The 19,178-nt window shown below is 40.0% G+C and overlaps 1 protein-coding gene across 1 annotated transcript; it reads right to left on the reverse strand.

The window, feature by feature from the left end:
* Nucleotides 1-441: 441 nt before the first annotated feature.
* cers2b (ceramide synthase 2b) lies at nt 442-16,496 on the reverse strand. Its single transcript, XM_061050409.1, has 11 exons — nt 16,202-16,496; nt 8,758-8,931; nt 7,768-7,885; nt 7,560-7,678; nt 5,845-5,902; nt 5,618-5,668; nt 4,890-4,982; nt 4,218-4,346; nt 3,260-3,366; nt 3,017-3,170; nt 442-2,373 (listed from the first exon to the last, which is right to left on the reverse strand). The coding sequence occupies exons 2-11, from the start codon at nt 8,928-8,930 to the stop codon at nt 2,221-2,223; spliced, it is 1,155 nt and encodes a 384-aa protein (XP_060906392.1). The 5' UTR covers nt 8,931; nt 16,202-16,496; the 3' UTR covers nt 442-2,220.
* Between the last annotated feature and the right edge of the window lie 2,682 nt (nt 16,497-19,178).

Consider the following 19,178-nt stretch of genomic DNA (forward strand, 5'->3'; position numbering starts at 1 on the left):
AAGTTTGATAATGTGACGTATATGAATAACAATGCAGGTTCCACAATGAATTACTTCCCTCATGAATACATTTATAGAATATAAAAGGAAAACTGCTTTGAAAACCATGTATCACAAGTTTTGAGATTTTGGATTTAAACTTCCACGATAAACTGAATTTTAAGTTTTGCTTTAAAGGAGTGACAGTGCTGTTTACCGAGCTCATGAAAAGTCGACATTTCTCAAGACATGTATGATGATCTAATAGAATATGATACACTGCTGTAGATTTAACAACCCAACATTATATAAACTAGCTAAATAAAAGCAACTACAGCAGTAAAATGCAACATACACACTAAAGCAGCAATGTCAAATTCATGTTTAATTTATAAACTTAATATAGTGCGTATTATGTTTGCAGCCATGATGCATGAATAAATAAAAAGTACCTTGAAATGCTTTCATTGTGATTCATGATCTTTGCATTTATTAATAATAACAATACTTAGTTATTAAACAAAAAATACAAAAAAGTAATATAACACTGTAATTAGGACACAGCTGGTTCTTCTGTATCGCTGGGGAGGATGAGGATGCTGGTTGGTCTGGGTTAGTAAAAAACAATATGGTGGTGGAATGAGGAGTTTGAGAGGAAGGTGATTGGTAAAGGAGAGAGGTGAGTGATGGATTGTACAAAGGAGGGAGGTGATACTAGTCTCTGATGTGAGGTGGAGACAGGACAGAAAAAGAGAGGACATAAAGACAGGAGCGAGAGGGAGCTTCCCATACATTACAGATAAGGCACTTGACATACAAAAAAACATAAAGCATGAAGACAAAAAAGCAACACTCATTTAATGAACTCCTCCGGAATCTCAGAGCTCAAACACTGACTGCTAAAAAGGCATTTCATTATCTTATTCCTCTTCAAATAGAATACCTGTAAACCCGTTTCATACACAGAATCATTCTTAAAATCATTCACTTAGATCAAAAGTTATATTCTAGGTTAAAAAAAAAACATTACCCAGGATACAAGGCAGTGAATTGGATATATCTGGTTCATGTTTGTAAAATCTGGAAATGGTTCATCCGTCACATTCCATTCACCTTAGTGAAACTACTGTGTTCCCCCAAAGAAGCCCACCTTCGCTATGATTTTTATTGAGAGTCATCAGTTTCCACGGGGGGAGGCATCAACAGTGTGACTCAGCTGGATCAAAAAGCTTCAAACAAACCAGAGGAAGAAAACATTCAGCTCCGTCGAAAACTAGAGGGAAGCTGAGATTTATATTGCAGGGTAACATTTCAGATTCCTGAAAGCAAGATGATTGAACACTTAAGAGAGATGTCTCTTTTGGAAGCAGGAAGAGTAGGTACTAAGCGATATTGGATGAAGAAAAGAACAGAAATCAAAAGTAAGATTTTGCTTTCAGTATATCTACAAAAGTGACACCAAAGTTGCTCATTTGACCTCACAAGGCAGAAAAATAAATGGCACAAGCGCCATTGGAGAGCAAAAGCACGCAGTCCTACTGCACACTCTTGTAAGAGAAACTGTTTGTGCAAAGACGGTGCAATAGCTTAACATTTACGTAATTGCATAGACAAAAAAATAAGGGAAATGAATGCCCACTTTCACAATGCAAAACCAACTTTCATCTTATTTTGTTCTTTCAGTATAAAACAAAACAGGGAACATAAAGCAACACAAGATCAAAGCAGACTGCTTCGAAATGGCATTTTATCAGCCAATAGCTGGCTCTAAGGCACACTGAACAAGGAAAGCTGTAGAAGAAGAAGCAGCATCACCCCCCCCCCCCCCCCCCCCCCACTCCCTTTCCCCCCTCCCGCCCTGCCTCTCTCCCTCCTTCCCATCATAGTTCTCCCTCCATTTCCTCCTGTCTCTTTGAAAATTTGGAACTGACTTCCCACACTGACAGTGACACATGATTAAGCAGAACAGTCGTGCCACTGAATGTAGTGTCTATCATTTTCTGCTGGATCTGTGTGCCCTCTAAAAGTACGTTTGTGAGAGTGTTTTTGTGTTGTGCAGAAGTAACAGTGTCACATTTTATCAACATACCTGCTGGTCTGTGTTTTAGGGAATGACATGCCCCCCCCCCCAACCCACACACTGTCTTCTTCTTTCTCCATCTCTTTTTCCCTCCCTCCTGCTCCCCTACAGAGGGAAATGAGTCCTTTATCACAATCCTGCGTCCTGACGTTGTTTTGCTTTCACTCTGTCTTGCTGTGATTGTTGTTGTGGACTGTGTGACCATTCTGCACTGGTCCATTTTTCTTTGTGTCCTTTTTAACCCCCTCCTCGTCTTCCTCCTCTCCCGATTCATCCGTTTCATCTTTGTCACTCCTTTCATCGTCCACTTTTTCCTGGAGAAAAACCCCCCCCCAAAAAACACGTCATTAATCAAGGAGACCCCCCCGACTCAAAATGTTCTCGAGCTCTGGATCCTGTCAGAACAAACTCAAACTGTCTTATAAATATGCAGACTTATTCCCCACCTCATTCAAACAGATTTACATCGACATTATTCAGAGGCCAATCACAACTGTTGATCTAATGGATAACAGGTTTCAGCGCTGCTGAGGCATTTTAGTAAACAACAAAGATGGCTGCCACTGAACTGAAACATTCTGCATTTGCCTTTGCATCAGTATTACAAAAGAAAAAGTTTGGATTGCGATAAAAAAATAAATCTTGGCAGCTCAGTCATGCCAAATGTTTGCAGATTATATCGAACTAGAAGCTGTAAAAGTTAAATGTGGGAACTAGCTACCTAGCCTAGCAGCCTACTGCTATGCCACATGTTTCAATGACAACACTTGAGACTTCCCCTTGAAAGCCCAAAATGAACTGAGAAGTTCCAGATTCTTTAAATTGTGGGTTTCTATATTTGTGTCATAATCAAAGATGGATGATAAGGATTTAATCACCTCAGTCACTATGCATTTTTATTGCTTTTGTTTTTTTACAGAATCTTTAAGTTAGAGTTTGATGTCTTGGTTTGCTTACATTGTTGGTGAGGAAGCGGACTGCCATGCGTATGATGAGGATGGCCCAGAAGATATGCAGACACTGCAGAACCATTAAAAGGCCGTTGAAAAAGTAGTAGCCAAAGAAGGGTTCATAGATGGTCACAGGGTACACCCACGTACAGTAAATAATCCTGAAATCGAGAGAGAGTGAGGACAAGGTCACTTGGATAACCTGCAGTTAAATATTACAGCAAGAGATGAAATCATTGTGTGTTAGTACCTGAAGGGAAAGATGACCAGACGAGTGATAATGAAGATTGCAGCAAATACGATGAAGATGTAATTACAGGCATTTCGCCATCCAGCATAGTTGAACATCTTTGCAGACTGTCAAAGGGAAAGGGAAAGAAAACGGTTAAATAGGTTAGTTGTGGATTAATAATACATTTCTTTGAATAATAGAAAGAGTATTGGTTTACCTCGTAGACCGTCTATAAGAAGTGTATCAGTTGAGCAAGAAGTGACTACATGTTGACCACGGGGAGGATGCACATTGCTAGATATTTATCCTGGTTGAAAGGTTGCTGTGGTAGTGGTTTGTTAACCACAGGTAGCTACACTGTAAAGCATACTCTGCTTTGAAATCGGTTCTCCTCCTAAAGAGGCCATCATTTACAACTCTGACCTCATGCCGTAGTGAAGAAGACTGAAATCTAGAACTTGAGACGATAGACTCATTAGGAAGTTGTTTACTGAGGTAATAAATCAATCAAGTTGTGGGCTAATTTTCACATCTGCTTCCAGGACATCCGACTTCTTTCAGCAACGATCAAAATTGGCATCGGCTGCACTTTTGTAACTTACTACACTTCTTTTTATATACAGTCTTTGGTTAAGCTCTGTCCCACTAAAGATACTGGTAACCTCACTGTAGTTTTGTCCACAAGGTGGCAGCATATGATCAGAATGAACCACAGCACTCACTTCATCATGACTGAACATAACTTTAAACTGCCTGATGAATAAATTACAAATTGATTGCTGTTAAAGGGGATACATGACAATCAAACAAATTAAGATGAAGTGATTATTGGCCCCGTTCATTTTTATACCTTTATTATGTGTTACTTTTCCATTAACAAAGCTCACCAGTTGGGATTGAGGGCACATGTCTGATGTAGGTACAGTTTGTTGTCAGTGAATGTAATTTACTGGAATGACCCCGTGGAGACTTTTACCTCAAGAAAGTAATCAGCGGAGTCGTGCAACAGCATGATGAGAGTCCCAGCACGGATGTAATTAACGCACCAGGAAAAGCTGATAAGGAGGATGGTCGCAACATGATGAACGATCTGCTCCTTAAAGTCCTAAAAAGAACGAAAGGAGACGTGTTAGTGATGTGTTCGCTGAAAAAAGGAAAATGTCGGGAATTTGTGTAATGCATGTTTGAGTGGGTCTGCTTTCTAAGTGTTAAATCCTTCTTAGAGGCAACTTCATTATATTGTTGTGTTGGAGAAACACACTGTGCCTTTTTGGCAGGATTTTCCCCACTGTGCTCAGCTGACCCAGGTTGAGCGAAGTCCAAACATTCACACACACGCACACACACGCACACACACACACACACACACACACACACACACACACACACACACACACACACACACACACACACACACACACACACACACACACACACACACACACACACACACACACACACACGTGTAACAACACTCTAATGTCCACCCACAGTGCAAACCAGATGTAAAACTGCACAGAAAGAACATTGCATGTTGCTAAAAGTACATCGAAATGTTCGACTCATAACCATACAGAACATACGCAAAAACAATCACAGTCTGTTCCCATAGACATATTTTTGTGATCCCCAGAAAATATTCACATACTTTTCGTTTGACATCAGAAGCCACACTGAAGAGCAGAGAGCTGTAGAAACCCAGCTCAATCATGTAGTACCAATACTGAGATGGCAGGAGAGTCTGAAAGAGAAGAAACTGATCTTTAATTTTGAAAATATTAACACCAGTTATTCTTTACATCAGTTGGTCTGTAAATGTCTACAACATGTTCGAGCATCAGAATCCCTGTAGCCTATTATTTAACATGAGTAGCCTCCAAAAGCAAAAATCTTTCATTCTGAACTTATAGATGTGAAATGTCTCTCAGTGCCCAAGAACATCCAACCACATTGAAGAAACATTATTCAAGATCTCTGTAAAGGAATTTGAAGTTCCCCCCTAAGGCATTTTCATGTAGGTGCCAAATTTAAAATAAATTGTAAAGACTTCAGTGTTTCCCCTAGGTTTACAGCGTTGGGAGGGGGGGGGGGACAAGCCGACATGCCGACACGACGACACAAACACTGGACGGAATCTTGGTGTTCATGCGTTACTTTTAATGACAGCTGTCCTTTTCTATCTGAAAGGTATCCTTAAATGACTTCTTTCCCTGATTTCTGACTCTATCCACTATCTTATCTCTACAATAAAGGCACAAAAAGCCCAAAAATAAATCTTTAAAAAATATATAATATAATGGTAGGGGAAACACTGGACTTTTAAACACCTGCAGCTAACAGGTGCATTCAGTGTACATAACCATCCCAGAGACGTACCAGCACAGGAAAGCCCTGCCACATCTCCTGCAGGTCATACAGCCAAGGTTTCTGGAAGGAAAGATGTGATGTGATTTAGACAGCAGAGCCCCACAGGTGAGATCACATCGCCCAACTAAGCATGGCAATGAGATTACTACGGTATGATGGTTGTTTGGTCACTAATGAGAATGTTTACATTAAGAGACAAAATGAGGAGGGGTGGAGGTTAACAAGGAAGTACTCACATCAATGAGGGCGGCCAGGCCAGCAATGAAAGCAAGAAGGTAAAAGGTAAATCTCCAACTGTAAGAGAACACACATACACACACACACACTTTCTACTCAGTCAATGGGGATAAGACAATAGACTATTTTTCAACCTGCAGACACTTAAATGCATCTCATAAACACACACACACACAACATATTCTCACATACAGACGTGAACAAACAGGGAGCAGCTAGGAAAGAAACAGCAGGCTGCATGAATGGCCTGGAGATCTGGGGAACTACTCTGAGTCAAATCAGGACAAACACACACATGCATTACACACACAAACACACTGACAGACAATGAGTGCTGTCAGACAGTATCCTCCCTGTTAGTATCCTGTAACTCAGACAGTGAGGGGTCATTCCCACCACAGCCTCTGGTACAGAGTTGGGGGTTTCACACATGAAACACGGAGAAAGAAATAAAAGAGGGGAAAGGGGAACAAAGTGGAAGAAGAGACCAGCGAGGAAAATAAGGGAGAGACACAGGAAGCCTGTTCACACAGACAATAGCTTGATTCAGAGGAGAAATGTTATAACATGCAGCGCTGTAGACAGACCACAAACAGCAAGTCACAAACATGCAGTCACATGCACATCCGCACAAACCGAGACAAGCTTCAAATGCACAACATCAATCCACCATGGACTAACTTCAATGAAATGTCGCACACACATCTACAGCAAACTCATCCGTCTAGATTAATCTTCTTGTAGAGTAAAGGGTTAAAGGGTCACTTCATCAAAATTCCAAAAGCTTTTGAATTCAGGTTTAATTGGACCAGGTGTTTGTAGATATACTGTAAGAATATACAGAACATGCTGAAAGGAATTTAATCAAAAAAAACAATCTCCCCAGATTTAATTCTTAATGTTGAGAAACTCTGAGTACTTAAAGCTCCTGTAGATATTAATGTATCCCGTGGACTAAGTGGTACCTATTATGTCTTTGGTGCAAAAAAACTCTTCCTGCTTAATGAACTGCTAACTTGTTATTCCAAACAAAGCAGTAAAAAAGTAATACCTATTAAAAAGTGTGTGTCTTGTTTTCATTTGAGTGAACTGACCCTTTAAGTCACATAAAATGCTTGAAATGATCTGTTGGCAAACATGAAATGCTCATGACAATGAAGCTAACGGTGATGATAGGCACGTCCCTACACGGTTGTTATACATGAAACACCACATGTACAGTAGGTTGGACTAATAATAATATTATATAATGCGTTTGTCTTTGAAATATTTGCCACATTAGTTTTGTGTCACCAGTACACATTGCGGATCCAGCCAGCTGCCACTGGCTAGTTCCAGCAGCTTTGTATCTTCACACTTACATACTGTTGGTTTAGCTCCTGCCAAACATAAAAATAACCAACAGTGGTGACGGAGGCCCTGTTTCTGAGGCCGTTGTGCTAATGAATATGTGAATGGTTGGATTTGTGTGTGTACACGTGTGTATGCATGTGTGTGTGTTTGAGGCAAGAGTGCGGGTTACAGGCACGGTAGCAGCCGAGTGGCATTGTAATGAGTGCATGTTAAAAATAGAGGGCTGCTTTTGCCTTCAGAAATGTGCACATATAGCCAGAGGAACGCAAGGGTGTTCAGCTGTCTCAACCTGCTCCATACAGTAGCTGCATATAAGTGTGTCGATACAGTATGCTAAAGAGTGTTTGAATGTGTTTCTTACCTGGCTTCTCGAAACTTTTTGAGCAAACTCGGTCTGTCCTGGTTCCTTCGTCTTCTGAACCATCGCTGCACTTGTCTTTCTGACAAGCCCGTCTTTTTGCAAAGACTTGCAACAGAAGTCTTAAAGCAGCACATAGAAGTCAAACATAAGTATGTAATATTCAGACTCTATCTTTTGAATTATGAACGGCTGTGGGGCAAACATGTACCTGTGTGGGGTTTTTGGTAATGTTACAGAAGTAGGACTCCAGTGTGGGGTTGTGAGGGGCTTTGAGCCGCACTGTGTCTTTGATCCCGAGCAGGGAAGCTAGAGGTGTAGCCACTGTCCTGCAAAAAGAGATGAAATGTAGAGACAATAAGGAAATTAAAGAAGCATTGATAAAGCACAAGATGCAATCTTATAAACTGATTTGATATGTGAGATATGATCTGCCAAAAGTTAAGGTCATTTCCTGCTTTCGGGTGCATTTAAAATCCACCATTTTTGCCTTTTTAACAAACAATCTGCTTTAGCAGAGGCTTTGTTTCCTCTAGTAGGCGTGTTCTAGCATTTCTTCAAATAAAACTCCTCCGTTTCCTTTTATGTTTTTACTGAAGGGAGACAAATACACCTAAACAAAATATATAGAGGGATCTTTCTCCTGTGACAATATCTGCGAACAAAAAGATCATCAAGTGTGTAAATGTCTTACTACATTACTGAAGTCTAGTTAGCCAGCTTTGTAATTTTTGACACTCTCTAGTTGGACGGGATGTAGGAATGAAAAACACTAATGAGTAAGGGAGATTCTTGGTATTGGCAATAAAGCACAGGTGGAATCTGTAACGGTTGTCTGATTTCCAAAAGATTAACTCCTAGAAACAAGAACATTGTACTTGTTTGGGCAACAACATGAGACACTTGAAAGGTTGGAGCTTTAGTTGTTTTAATTTAGGGCCCAGCACAGGGAATATTGAATAATCACATTGCAAAAAAACTGAGATAAAAGAACTGCATTCAGAGGAAACTAAGGTAATTGCAGGTGAGATGATGACATCACTAAATGATGGACTAAAGTGGAGAGAAAACAAAAGAATGGCAGTGAGTAAGACTCAGTAGAAGGATTTTAGACAAAATACATTTTTAAATTAACAAAACAAACACACACATAGGTGACGAGTACAAGCATTAAGTAGGACATGGGGAAAAATGAACTGACCTTTCAAAGATCTGTCGGATGATAAGGAATGCAAGTGCGATGGGCAGCGCCACCCACAAGTCACCGGCTTTAGCGTATACTCGTCCATCCCGATCCTCCAGGTCAGCCCAGCCCAGGCCTTTTGGAAACCACAGCCGCTCCTGCCAGAACCAATCGCTCAGCCCCAATATCATCCTGCAACACAGGACACACGATAAGTCAACAACAAGTCTACGAGATTATTTCACTCAGGATACACGTCCTAGCGGTAGAATCCACACATTTATGTAAAGAAAAACGGTGACTTGGTTTCATATTAAATCTGAGAAACACTGTGCACCAAGAGGCACTTTGAAGGCTAAAGCTTTAAAGGGTGGGCTGTGTGTAGAGGAAGACATCTTTTTTTTTTTTTAAAGATTTATTTTTGGGCTTTTAGTACCTTTAACGGAGAGACAGGACAGTGGTTAGAGTCAGAAATCAGGGAGAGAGAGAGAGAGAGTGGGGAATGACATGCGGGAAAGAGGCCACAGGTGGGATGTGAACCCAGGCCGCCCGCTTGAGATGACAGCCTCCATACATGGGCCGCGTGCACTAACCACTGCGCCACCAGCACCCCAGAGGAAGACATCTTTGATTAGGAATGTTTGCTACCATGTAATTAAGATAAGAAGAGATGGTTCCCTCTCACTGGAGGCCTGGCTGTTGTTTTCCCTAATGCATAAAACAGAGCACAAGCTGCATGCTGGGAGCTCAGGAGGCCCGAGTGAGGGAGGAGAAATCAGACCAACAACTAGGCTTCAAGGTTTCAACACCACCAGTGCTGCCCTGAACAGACAGCAGCTGCAAGAGTTTAATTCAGAGAGTACAGAGATGAATGTTTCTGCTGCTGAGACGAGGGAGTGGCTGAAAGAAAGTGAGAAAGGGAGGCGGCGAGGGAGAAGTATCATCAGAGGGATATGAGTCATGATAGGTCCATATGTGCAGAGCAGCGGGGGCGCCCCCACACACTCCATCTCTGGAGTCCCCTCGCAGATCTACAGTTACTCCCCTCCCGCCCAGCGCAGCTGTAAATGCCTAAACCCTGTAACTGCTTCACTTCCACTCCCATCCCCGCCCTGCTTCTCCCTGCCAGGAATCAAGAAGGATTCCCCCTTCGGCCCACAGCATCAAAGCTGTGGGAAATACTCTCTCACTGCTATCTTCAAAATGTGCTGCTCAAACTGGATGTGAATCGGTTTCATAAAATCATGCTGATGTAAAATAATCTAAGAATACTTTGCTTGACTAATCATTTGTTCTTCAAAATAGTCCAACAAAAGTTAAACTTCCTAAACCCATTGATCTTAACTTAACAACACCTGAACCTCCAAGTTATTGACTATAACTATATAACAAAAAGGTTTAGTACTCTTTAGCTCAATAAGTAACATACCTTCTACATTCTTAACCTAATGAAGCTCAAAATACGTTCAAGCAGGAAGTTTCATACTCATTGATTCATCAAGTGATCATTCCATCATGTCGCTCCCCTTTTAATCCGTTCTCCTCTCTGCTGCTCTCAGTTTATTGTCTCAGCTCAATCGTTGCAACCCTTCTCCATCCCAGACACCTCCAACACATCTCATCAGTGTCCAGGTCCAGCGCCTCAGCTAATCCTGCTTCCTTCCTTCACCACCACCAATGAAGACATCACAATGGGGTCTCTATTTGCCAAATACATTACACATTTCTCATCATTTTCCGAACTTGAATATGAAGTAAGGAAGTCTCTCCTGAATGAAATACCTTTAACCCATAACGTGCTGTTGCTCTCCTTTCATCACAACAGCTGCAAAATGTAGAAACAAGAACTTTTCTAAAGGTTTACATGAGACACCTCACCGGTCGTATTTGGTGCAGCGTACTTCAGCTGGAAGCCAGAAAGAAACTTTATTGGGGAAATTGACTGGTATTAACAGTAACCTGTACAACAGCATAGGAGGACATTCAAACACAAAGTCAGTGTTGAGACATGATGCTAACTAGCTCTTAAGGCATGTGCGTCTCGTGCCATGTTTCTCTGGATCATAATCAATGTGTGTGTTTTTTATCAAGGAAATAATACAAACTAAACTCTATCGTTTATAATACCTGAGCAATGGATACTGGCAAATAGATGAAAATCAGTGAAAGAAAATTGAAAAAACAGCATTTAATTAGTTTTCATGTAAACTTTATGAAAAAGGTGTAAAAATGAGCTCAAATTGAATTGAGTCAGGTACAATTTATCAAAATGACAAGGAAGAGTAGATTTAGTAATGGGCCAGCTTCTTTTGCTTAACCGTTTTACAGACAAACAAAAAAACAGTTGTTGTTTTTCCATAAATGTCCTTTTATCCTGATTAGGTCTTTGAATCAAACTAAGTCTGATGAGTTCTTGATGGGGGGTTTTCCCACACAGATCTTCCCTTATTTAGTCTATCCTAAAGGCGAAACACATGGCTGCTACTTTGTACCCTCTGACACTGTCTATGAGACATATCATGGTTCAGTGAGTCGCTTGTTTTCCACATCATGTCATGTTAGTCATGGCCCCCTTTTTCCTGTTGCAACAGTGTTTCTTGCCGAGCGCTGGGCTCTTCTCTCTCTCTCTCTCTCTCTCTCTCTCTCTCACAGGTAGTGGTGGATGGGAAGGGGTGACATTTTCCCTGTAACTTTGCCAAGTCTTCCACTTCAGTAGCGCTCCATCTCACTTCTCCTCTAGAGTGTCCTGACAAATCTGGCTGAACAACAAGTCTGTCTCCATAAAAAACAGCGTAATTACACCAAAAACTGATGACATATAAATGAGATTCTGAGGAAAAATAAAAAATGGTTCCAAGGTCAGAAATGCTGAGAGAGGTAGACAAATAATCTAACTAAATGTGTTATGAATGATATCTGATTTAAAAAAAAACTACTTTAAATAAGTGTACCAGCTAGGATCAACTAACACATGGAAAACCTGAAAGCTGAAAACAAAAAGATCTGAATACTTGTTTACATGTCTCATCCCTGCTGTGTGGGAGAGTTTAGAGGATACATTTAGGGTTACTAGTTGAGATCTCAGTGAATTCAGCAAGTTAAATGTCTTTTCCCAACACAGCTTTTTTAAACATCACAACCCATTGGTCCACAAGATCATATGACCAGACTCTGACCATTTCAAAGGTCCAATAACAAGAAAGGATTCCTCTGGCAGGGGAGGGAGAAAGGAAGTTTCCTAACAGCCTCCTCTCTCTCTCTTTTTTAGTATGAATATACATTATAGGGATGTGGTGATTGTAAACAGAGATCAGGCTCCACATGCTTCTGACACGCTTCTATGTTTAGTTTATAAATCCATGATGTAGTTTGTTGAGAATGGATGAAATGAAGGGAACCAGCCTCAGGAAATACCCAAACCGACCAGAATGGAACCTGGTACTGAATCTAGGAATATTTAGAGAAATGTAAACACACTGCCAGCATACAGAGGGAAAGCATCACTTTTCCCATTTACACTCCAGTGTTTCCCCTAGGTTTATAGCGTTGGGGGGGGGGGGGGGGGGGGGGACACGCCGACACAAACACTTGAAGGAATCTTGGTGTTCATGGGTTACTTTTAATGACAGCTGTCCTTTTCTATCGGAAAGGTATCCTTAAATGACTTCTTTCCCTGATTACGGACTCTATCCACCATCCTATCCCTACAATAAAGGCACAAAAAGCCCAAAAACAAATCTTTAAAAAAAAAATATATATATATATATATTATTATTATTTTTTTTTTTTTTTTTTACTTGACCTTCAAGGGGGGCGGGGGTGCCGTTGGGGGGGGCACTCCATGCATGAATAACATCTAATTGAGTTTTACAGCCAACCAGTACTTTGTTTATCTGACTTGATAGGAAATGAGTCGACAAGGGGAACATAAGTCACGAGACAGTAGCAAAATGCTGACTGTGTGAGTCACTCAAAACGTACCATCTATGTTTGTATAACTACCCATTCTTATCCATCCTTATTTCGGCTGTTCTCTGATCGGAATCATTCAAATCACTACATTAAAAAAAAAGAGTTGATAACTCGCAGACAGAGTGGCACACTACTACTACTACTGTTGACATCACACAAGGTCAAAAGACATGAGTCCAAATGTGTCAGGCTGACTCAGATAAGTCAGCAGCTCTTGATTATTACGTGGAGTTGAATTTAACATGAGCGCATATAGGTTTCAAATTACAGCATTATGTGTACTTGCTGTTGTGGCCTTACAGCTACAATACAAACTAATACACACATGCAGGTAAGCTCAATCTGCCGATGAAGGGATAACTGTTACTCAATCAGGTGCAGGGTATCAAGTTCAAACTTGTTAAGTCATAGAAATACAACTATAGAGTTTGTCTCAAGCCTCCCATAAAGCTTTTACTGTTAGTGAATTATGACCTTTAAAGAAGGGGTCTTTTTTATAACCATTTTTACATTTCAGATCATTTTTGTGTGAATGACTGTGTGTGTTTGTGTGTGGTATGTGGGTGTGCTTTATGCCTTTTTAAATAGAGAAGGACCGTGGACAGAGTAGAAAACTGGGATAATATAGTGGGGAATGATATGCAGCAAAGTGCCGAGGGTCGCACTCTAACCCCACGTCGCCTGCTTCGAGGACTCTGGCCTCTGTACATGTGATGTCACTGACAGGCTATCCAGTCCCGCAAGTTTTAGATAACTTTAAACCATTCTTTACCTCAATTTTCCATCATTTTCATTTTGTCTTGTAACTTTATGTAGAATGTGGTAAATTTACAAAGTTTATAATTTCATTCTTTGATTAGATACTTTTAGATTAATGTTAAAAGATAAGCTAAATCAAGAGAAAAGTTAAGTTTACAATAATGTAGAAAAGGAGGTTTTATGGGGGGGGGGTGTCTGTTCCTCATTCTGAGTTAATAAAAAAACTACTATTTAGTACCAGTGCCAAAGCCAAGTAACATTATTACCACCAGTATCATTAGCTTTGTGAACCTGATATATTGGTTTACTTCATACCAAAGTGTAGTAATTCATTCTCAATGAGTAATGTAGTCCATTGCTGATACGATGCAGGGATTTCCCTACAATAAAAGAGGCTATATAACTGTAATAACATAATGATCATTTTACTGATAAATCTGTTGGTTTTGTTAATTAACTCAACGATTGTAAAATTCCCCTATGCCATTTAAATGACGTTATTATGACTGACCTCGTCTAACAGAGCTGATAACCACTGAAAAGGGTAAATAGTATTAGTGTACTGTAAACATAAGATAAAGATAAGATAAGATATACTTTATTCATCCCAGCAGGGAAATGTAGGTGTTCCAGCAGCCAGCATACATACAAACACACAACACAACACATATATACATACATATCCCACCCATACAAAAAAACAAAACAAAATGAGAGCTTAGACCGTTAGGCAATTAATAAATTAGAAAAAATATAAATTACAAATTATTTGATGGAACCATTGAGTTAATGTTATGTTACTGGTGCAAAGATGTAGCTCTGCCAAACATCAGTCTAACTGTTGATAACAGACTATGTTTGCACTCACATCCTCATTTGTGGTCCCACATTAAGCCAGTTTGTAGACCAGAGATACAAATCCTGGGGCATATGGAGGATAAGTTGAAGTTGCACTCATCTCTACAAATGGTCCATGAGTTGTAAATCATGTCATGCATTGGACATTTTGAGCTCGAGGGTTCTGAGGGGTGACTCATGGTCATCATTCACATCTTAGAAATTCCTCTGGATCTTAGTTTGCCTGAAAAACCGTTGAGCGTAATTTCATTAAAGTACAAGATTAAGGGGTTGGGCAAACACAGAGATGGCAGGAAATGATATGCTGTGAGTAGGAGACAACTTGAAATCATCCTAAGGGCAGACAGCCGGTCTGTGGTGATCTGTTTCATCAATGTTATCCTTGTTTGAAATAGAGATCACAAGAAAGTCAACTTCAATATCTTTGACACTGATCTGTGGCCCTGATGAATTATTGATGAGGAGATTCAATCTATCTGCAAAATGATTTGAATAGGCCCGTTCAGGAGGTGTGAGGGTAATATTGTTATGCTGATTCTTTTCAGGCTGGATGCTGGATGCCACACGAAGCCCTTTTGAGTTAGCAGTGTTACCGCAGCCTGAGCAATTAGACCGGCACCTGGACACATGTGGGGCCATTCTCTCTTTGGAGAGGTACCTCTAAAGGGTAATGATCTTCAGACATTAGCAACACTGACGTACTGCTGTGACATACTGCTGTGGAAAGATAGCCAGGGCCAGAGCTCGAGATATTTGAATCAGACAATAGTTTTCATTCACAGAAGATAAATGAGGTATTTTCCTATATACTGGTAAAGGACGGACGGACTAAAATGTAATCTATATTTGTCTCTCGAGAGGTTTTCTGTGACTTCACCCACGGGCTCACTTAAAGTTTAACCTGTATGACAAACTAATTGTTGTGATGTTCCCTTTGCTTGCTTTGTTGCATTGAACCATAATCCAACTATAATTGACAGTGACTACAGAGACAAGCAACACATCCTCACATTTGAAAAGCTGGAAGCATAACATTCTTTGCATTTTTTTGTTAAATAAATGACTGATTGATTGAGCACTGCCGTCAGGGCTCTCATGGGACTTTGCCCAATAGTTAACCTGCTGCAGGCCTGGATACAAAGAGTGTCAATATCTACATCTTTAAATTTCCCTGTTATCATGTCATGGATTTACATACAGCTGAGTAGTAATGTGTTTTCAAGGCCATAAACAAACCCCATTTGAAAAAGAGGGAAAACTCTCTGACTGCTGTTGTAGTAGTTGAGTCTCATTATTACAGCTACTAAAAATCAATTTGAGATATTCTCATCCCTTACTTTTTTTTTTTCATGCTCGGTTGTCATTGTGATGCCCATGCTAGCTTTAGTGTTGCTATCCTCCAAAACGGAATAGCGGAAAAGCTAAGTGAAGACCACAATGGAGCTAGGAGCGGATGTCCCAAACGAAAACAAATCACTGAGACACTAAAAAAAAAAAACACACGTTGTCATGTGATTGCGCAAGGGACATTTCTTTGTGTGCTCAGTGTTGTGGTGACAGTGATAATGTGGCTTAATCCGCAGCTAGTTAGCAAAGTTTAGAAACAAGACCCACTATTGGGCCACGCGCCAGGCAGCCCTCGTGTGGTAACAGCAGATAACAACGTGTAACGATGTTGAAGTTACACCTACAATACGTTATTTTCGCCCTTTTTCAGGCGTTGAACCCCCCCAAGGGTACCCCATCTTTTTACTTAATTGATTCCTACATGAATGCGTAATGACGTCCGAGGAAAGGATGCGAAGCGTGCGCCCCCTCCTCACGCACACATAAGGGAATAATGTGCCGAGATGAAAGTGAAAACAGTACTTACTTTGGTGTTTTTCCTCCGTTGTGTTGCGTAGAGTATGGCCTGCAAACACAAACAAATGTTCTCTACAAAGGCGTCCTGGTCCCTCTTAGCCAGCTAGCATAGGAGGGGGGAACAATACTAACGGTCCTGTTGAGTGTGCCCAGCCCGCTGTGATCAGGAGGGCGCAGTAAGTGTCCAACTTTAGTGTCCGGGTGGATTTTTACATGTTTCCATGGAGCACAAAGTTGGTTTTTCTTCCCAAGTTCAACATTTGTGGAGTGTAAAAAAAAAAAAAAAAAAAAAAAAGTGGCTACAGAATGAGATGCTGCAATGCGACCGGCAAGCTTTGCTGAACAACAAAATGCTCTGCTGTGTTCCTTTTCTCTCCCCGTCGTTCGTGTCCCAGAGAATTTTCTGCCCCCGTTGTGAGTCCGGGGAGTCGCAGGGGTCTGAGTGGACGTCTGGCCGGGCAGAGGCGGAGGTCAGGCCGGCACGGGAGCGGACTGAGCGTAGCAGACAGAGGGAGGAGTGAGGGGATAACAGAGAGGGTGGGACGCAGATGACGTCCAAGCACATGAGAGAGCATTTGGCTGACACACACTTACACACATCCGCTTTTTGTTTCCGCTCGGGGAAAGTTTTACTATATTATTTTTGTTTTATCGCTGATCTGAATTTTATATACTATTATAGACCAATTCCTTTTTAATCAAGGCTCTGTGTCGTCTCATTGTTGTTGACCCATTGTCACTGGGGATGACCCCTGGCCCCTCTACTATATGCAAATGTAACATGATCTACTATATTTGTTAGTTTTTGAGTAATTGAGGGCGAAATCAATTATTTTGATTTTTATAAAATGTAATTTATTTACCAATCCTATTTTTCATAGGGTCTCAGTTTGTTTTCTTCCCTTTCCTTGCTGTTCTACATTTGTTTTTCTTTCTTTGATACTTTGACATGCCCCTCAGAGCCACAGACAATACCTCAAGTTTTTTAGGTGAATAAATAAGCAACCATGTGTCAAGTTAAAGTAGCCTACACTTGTCTCTAAATCTGGTGAAATGTGAATCAAAGGTGAATGACATGGTAGATAATCTTTCTTTCATTTTGTCTGTTATCATATAATAAGCATGTGAGGGGATAACAAGCTGACATGTGTCACAGAATAAAGGTCTCACTTACCTCAGGTATGTAAAACAGTATACTTCAGATAGTAACAGTGAACATGTGAGACGGGTTCAATGGACAAGGTCAGTGAGGCTTCCACTGTTCCTCTTGTGAATGGTAACCACAACCACTCTGCATCATGCTTGATTTTTCATGTATCTTGAAACACAGTAGACCTAACAGGTAAGATGGGAATTATCAGCCCAATATAGACTTGTTAATCTTTTTAGCCGACCAGTGGGTCGGGATTGAAGAAAGAAGCCAAGCAAGCAGTAACAAACCAACAAATCCAAAGCAGAGATTTGTTTGTTGACCTCCATCAATTTTTTATTCAACACTTCTAATTTATCACTTCTTCATTAAACTATGTGAAAATCTGTATTTTTATACTGACAACTACACACAACTGTCTCTTTAAGTTTTGGGTGAGTAGAGCAGAAGTTCCCAAAGTTGGTTTGCAAGCTCCCAAAGTGTTATATGTTCACTCATGGAAATTACCTGTATACTGCTCAGCCTTTCTTTCAATAACTGACTATATTAAATAATTGTATGTCTTTTAGGCTGTTGATTTCTTTTGTGTTGTTCTTTTGTGCTACCCGTATTTGGACAGGCCTATTAGTGCGTGGGTGTGGGTGTAGCCACTGAGGGTCCCCAGTCTTTGGCACCCATGCTGATCCCCATATTTTGGAGGTTACAAGCTGATAAGTTTGGGAACCCCTGGCCTAGATTATAATAATTAAAAAGGTTTGAGAACCACAGATGTATTAATGGTCCAGTGCATTAGTTTTTTTTTTACATCTCTTGTGCATTTGTGAATCATATTTTTTAAATACTGAATTATGTGATCATTAGGCTCAGTAATATCTTATCTCATAATTTGTTCTATCCCTTTTGGAAAATATAACTAAGATCTTCTTACCAAGGGAAATGATTGCCCCCCGAGGGAGGAGAGTTTAATCCCAAAGTTCAAACAAAAAACGTTTTAATTCTGCTGATAAATAAGCAGCATACTCCCAAAAATGAATATATGAGATAACAAGCTTGGCATATCAGCTTGATGTCAAACATTCTCTTTCCAACTCTGCTTAAACTCTCTCTACGTATGCCCCCTGCTGGTCAGAAGATGTATGTGTCCTCTCTTCATCATTCATGAGTTGAATCATACAAATCTACAAAATAACTTTAAATGAAAAGTTATCATTTAAAAACCCCACCACAACAACAACAACAACAACAACAACAACAACAACAACTTTTGAGAGTAAAATACAATCATTTAAACACACATACCCTTAATAAACCACATTGGGACATTTAGTATGATACTTTTTATTTTAACTTAAAAAGAGAGTGGATCAAAAACAGGATTCAATAAATTAGAAATAAATATAATTGCTGTAATAATTAATACATACATTATAATTACTCCATTGCAAGAGTCTGACAGAAACAGGCCCTCAAAAGGTTTTTTTTTCTCTAGAAAATTCTAAAATTAAAATATTGCAACCCACTCAAACCCCTTCTCCCAATAAACAAAATAATTGATAAATTAGTAAATAAATAAAAAATAGCTCAAATATTAAAACCTCCCGAATAAAAGTGCAATCCCCCCTCCCCCAAGTTTCACCTAAAATCTAAGTAGAAATTTAAAATAGGTTAGTGATTTCCCATTTTACAATTTGGAATGTAATATCCCTTAATGAGGATGATGATGGTACTAGTGGTAATAATAATAATAATCATAATAATAATAATAACAATAATGTTGCTGTGTCCTTTCCAGTGTTTATCTAAAGTAGTATTCTTTTTGCATTTTTCCTGTTTTTTT

This window comes from Labrus mixtus, chromosome 11 (genome assembly GCF_963584025.1).
Source record: "Labrus mixtus chromosome 11, fLabMix1.1, whole genome shotgun sequence".
Classification (NCBI taxonomy): domain Eukaryota; kingdom Metazoa; phylum Chordata; class Actinopteri; order Labriformes; family Labridae; genus Labrus; species Labrus mixtus.

Coding starts and splice junctions, on each gene's coding strand:
- cers2b (XM_061050409.1), bottom strand. CDS start 8,930: ATGATATTGGGGCTGAGCGATTGGTTCTGGCAGGAGCGGCTGTGGTTT. Junction 4,347..4,889: donor CTTCTGATGTCAAACGAAAA/GTATGTGAATAT, acceptor CGTTCTTTTTAG/GACTTTAAGGAGCAGATCGT. Junction 3,367..4,217: donor CCGCTGATTACTTTCTTGAG/GTAAAAGTCTCC, acceptor TCCCTTTGACAG/TCTGCAAAGATGTTCAACTA.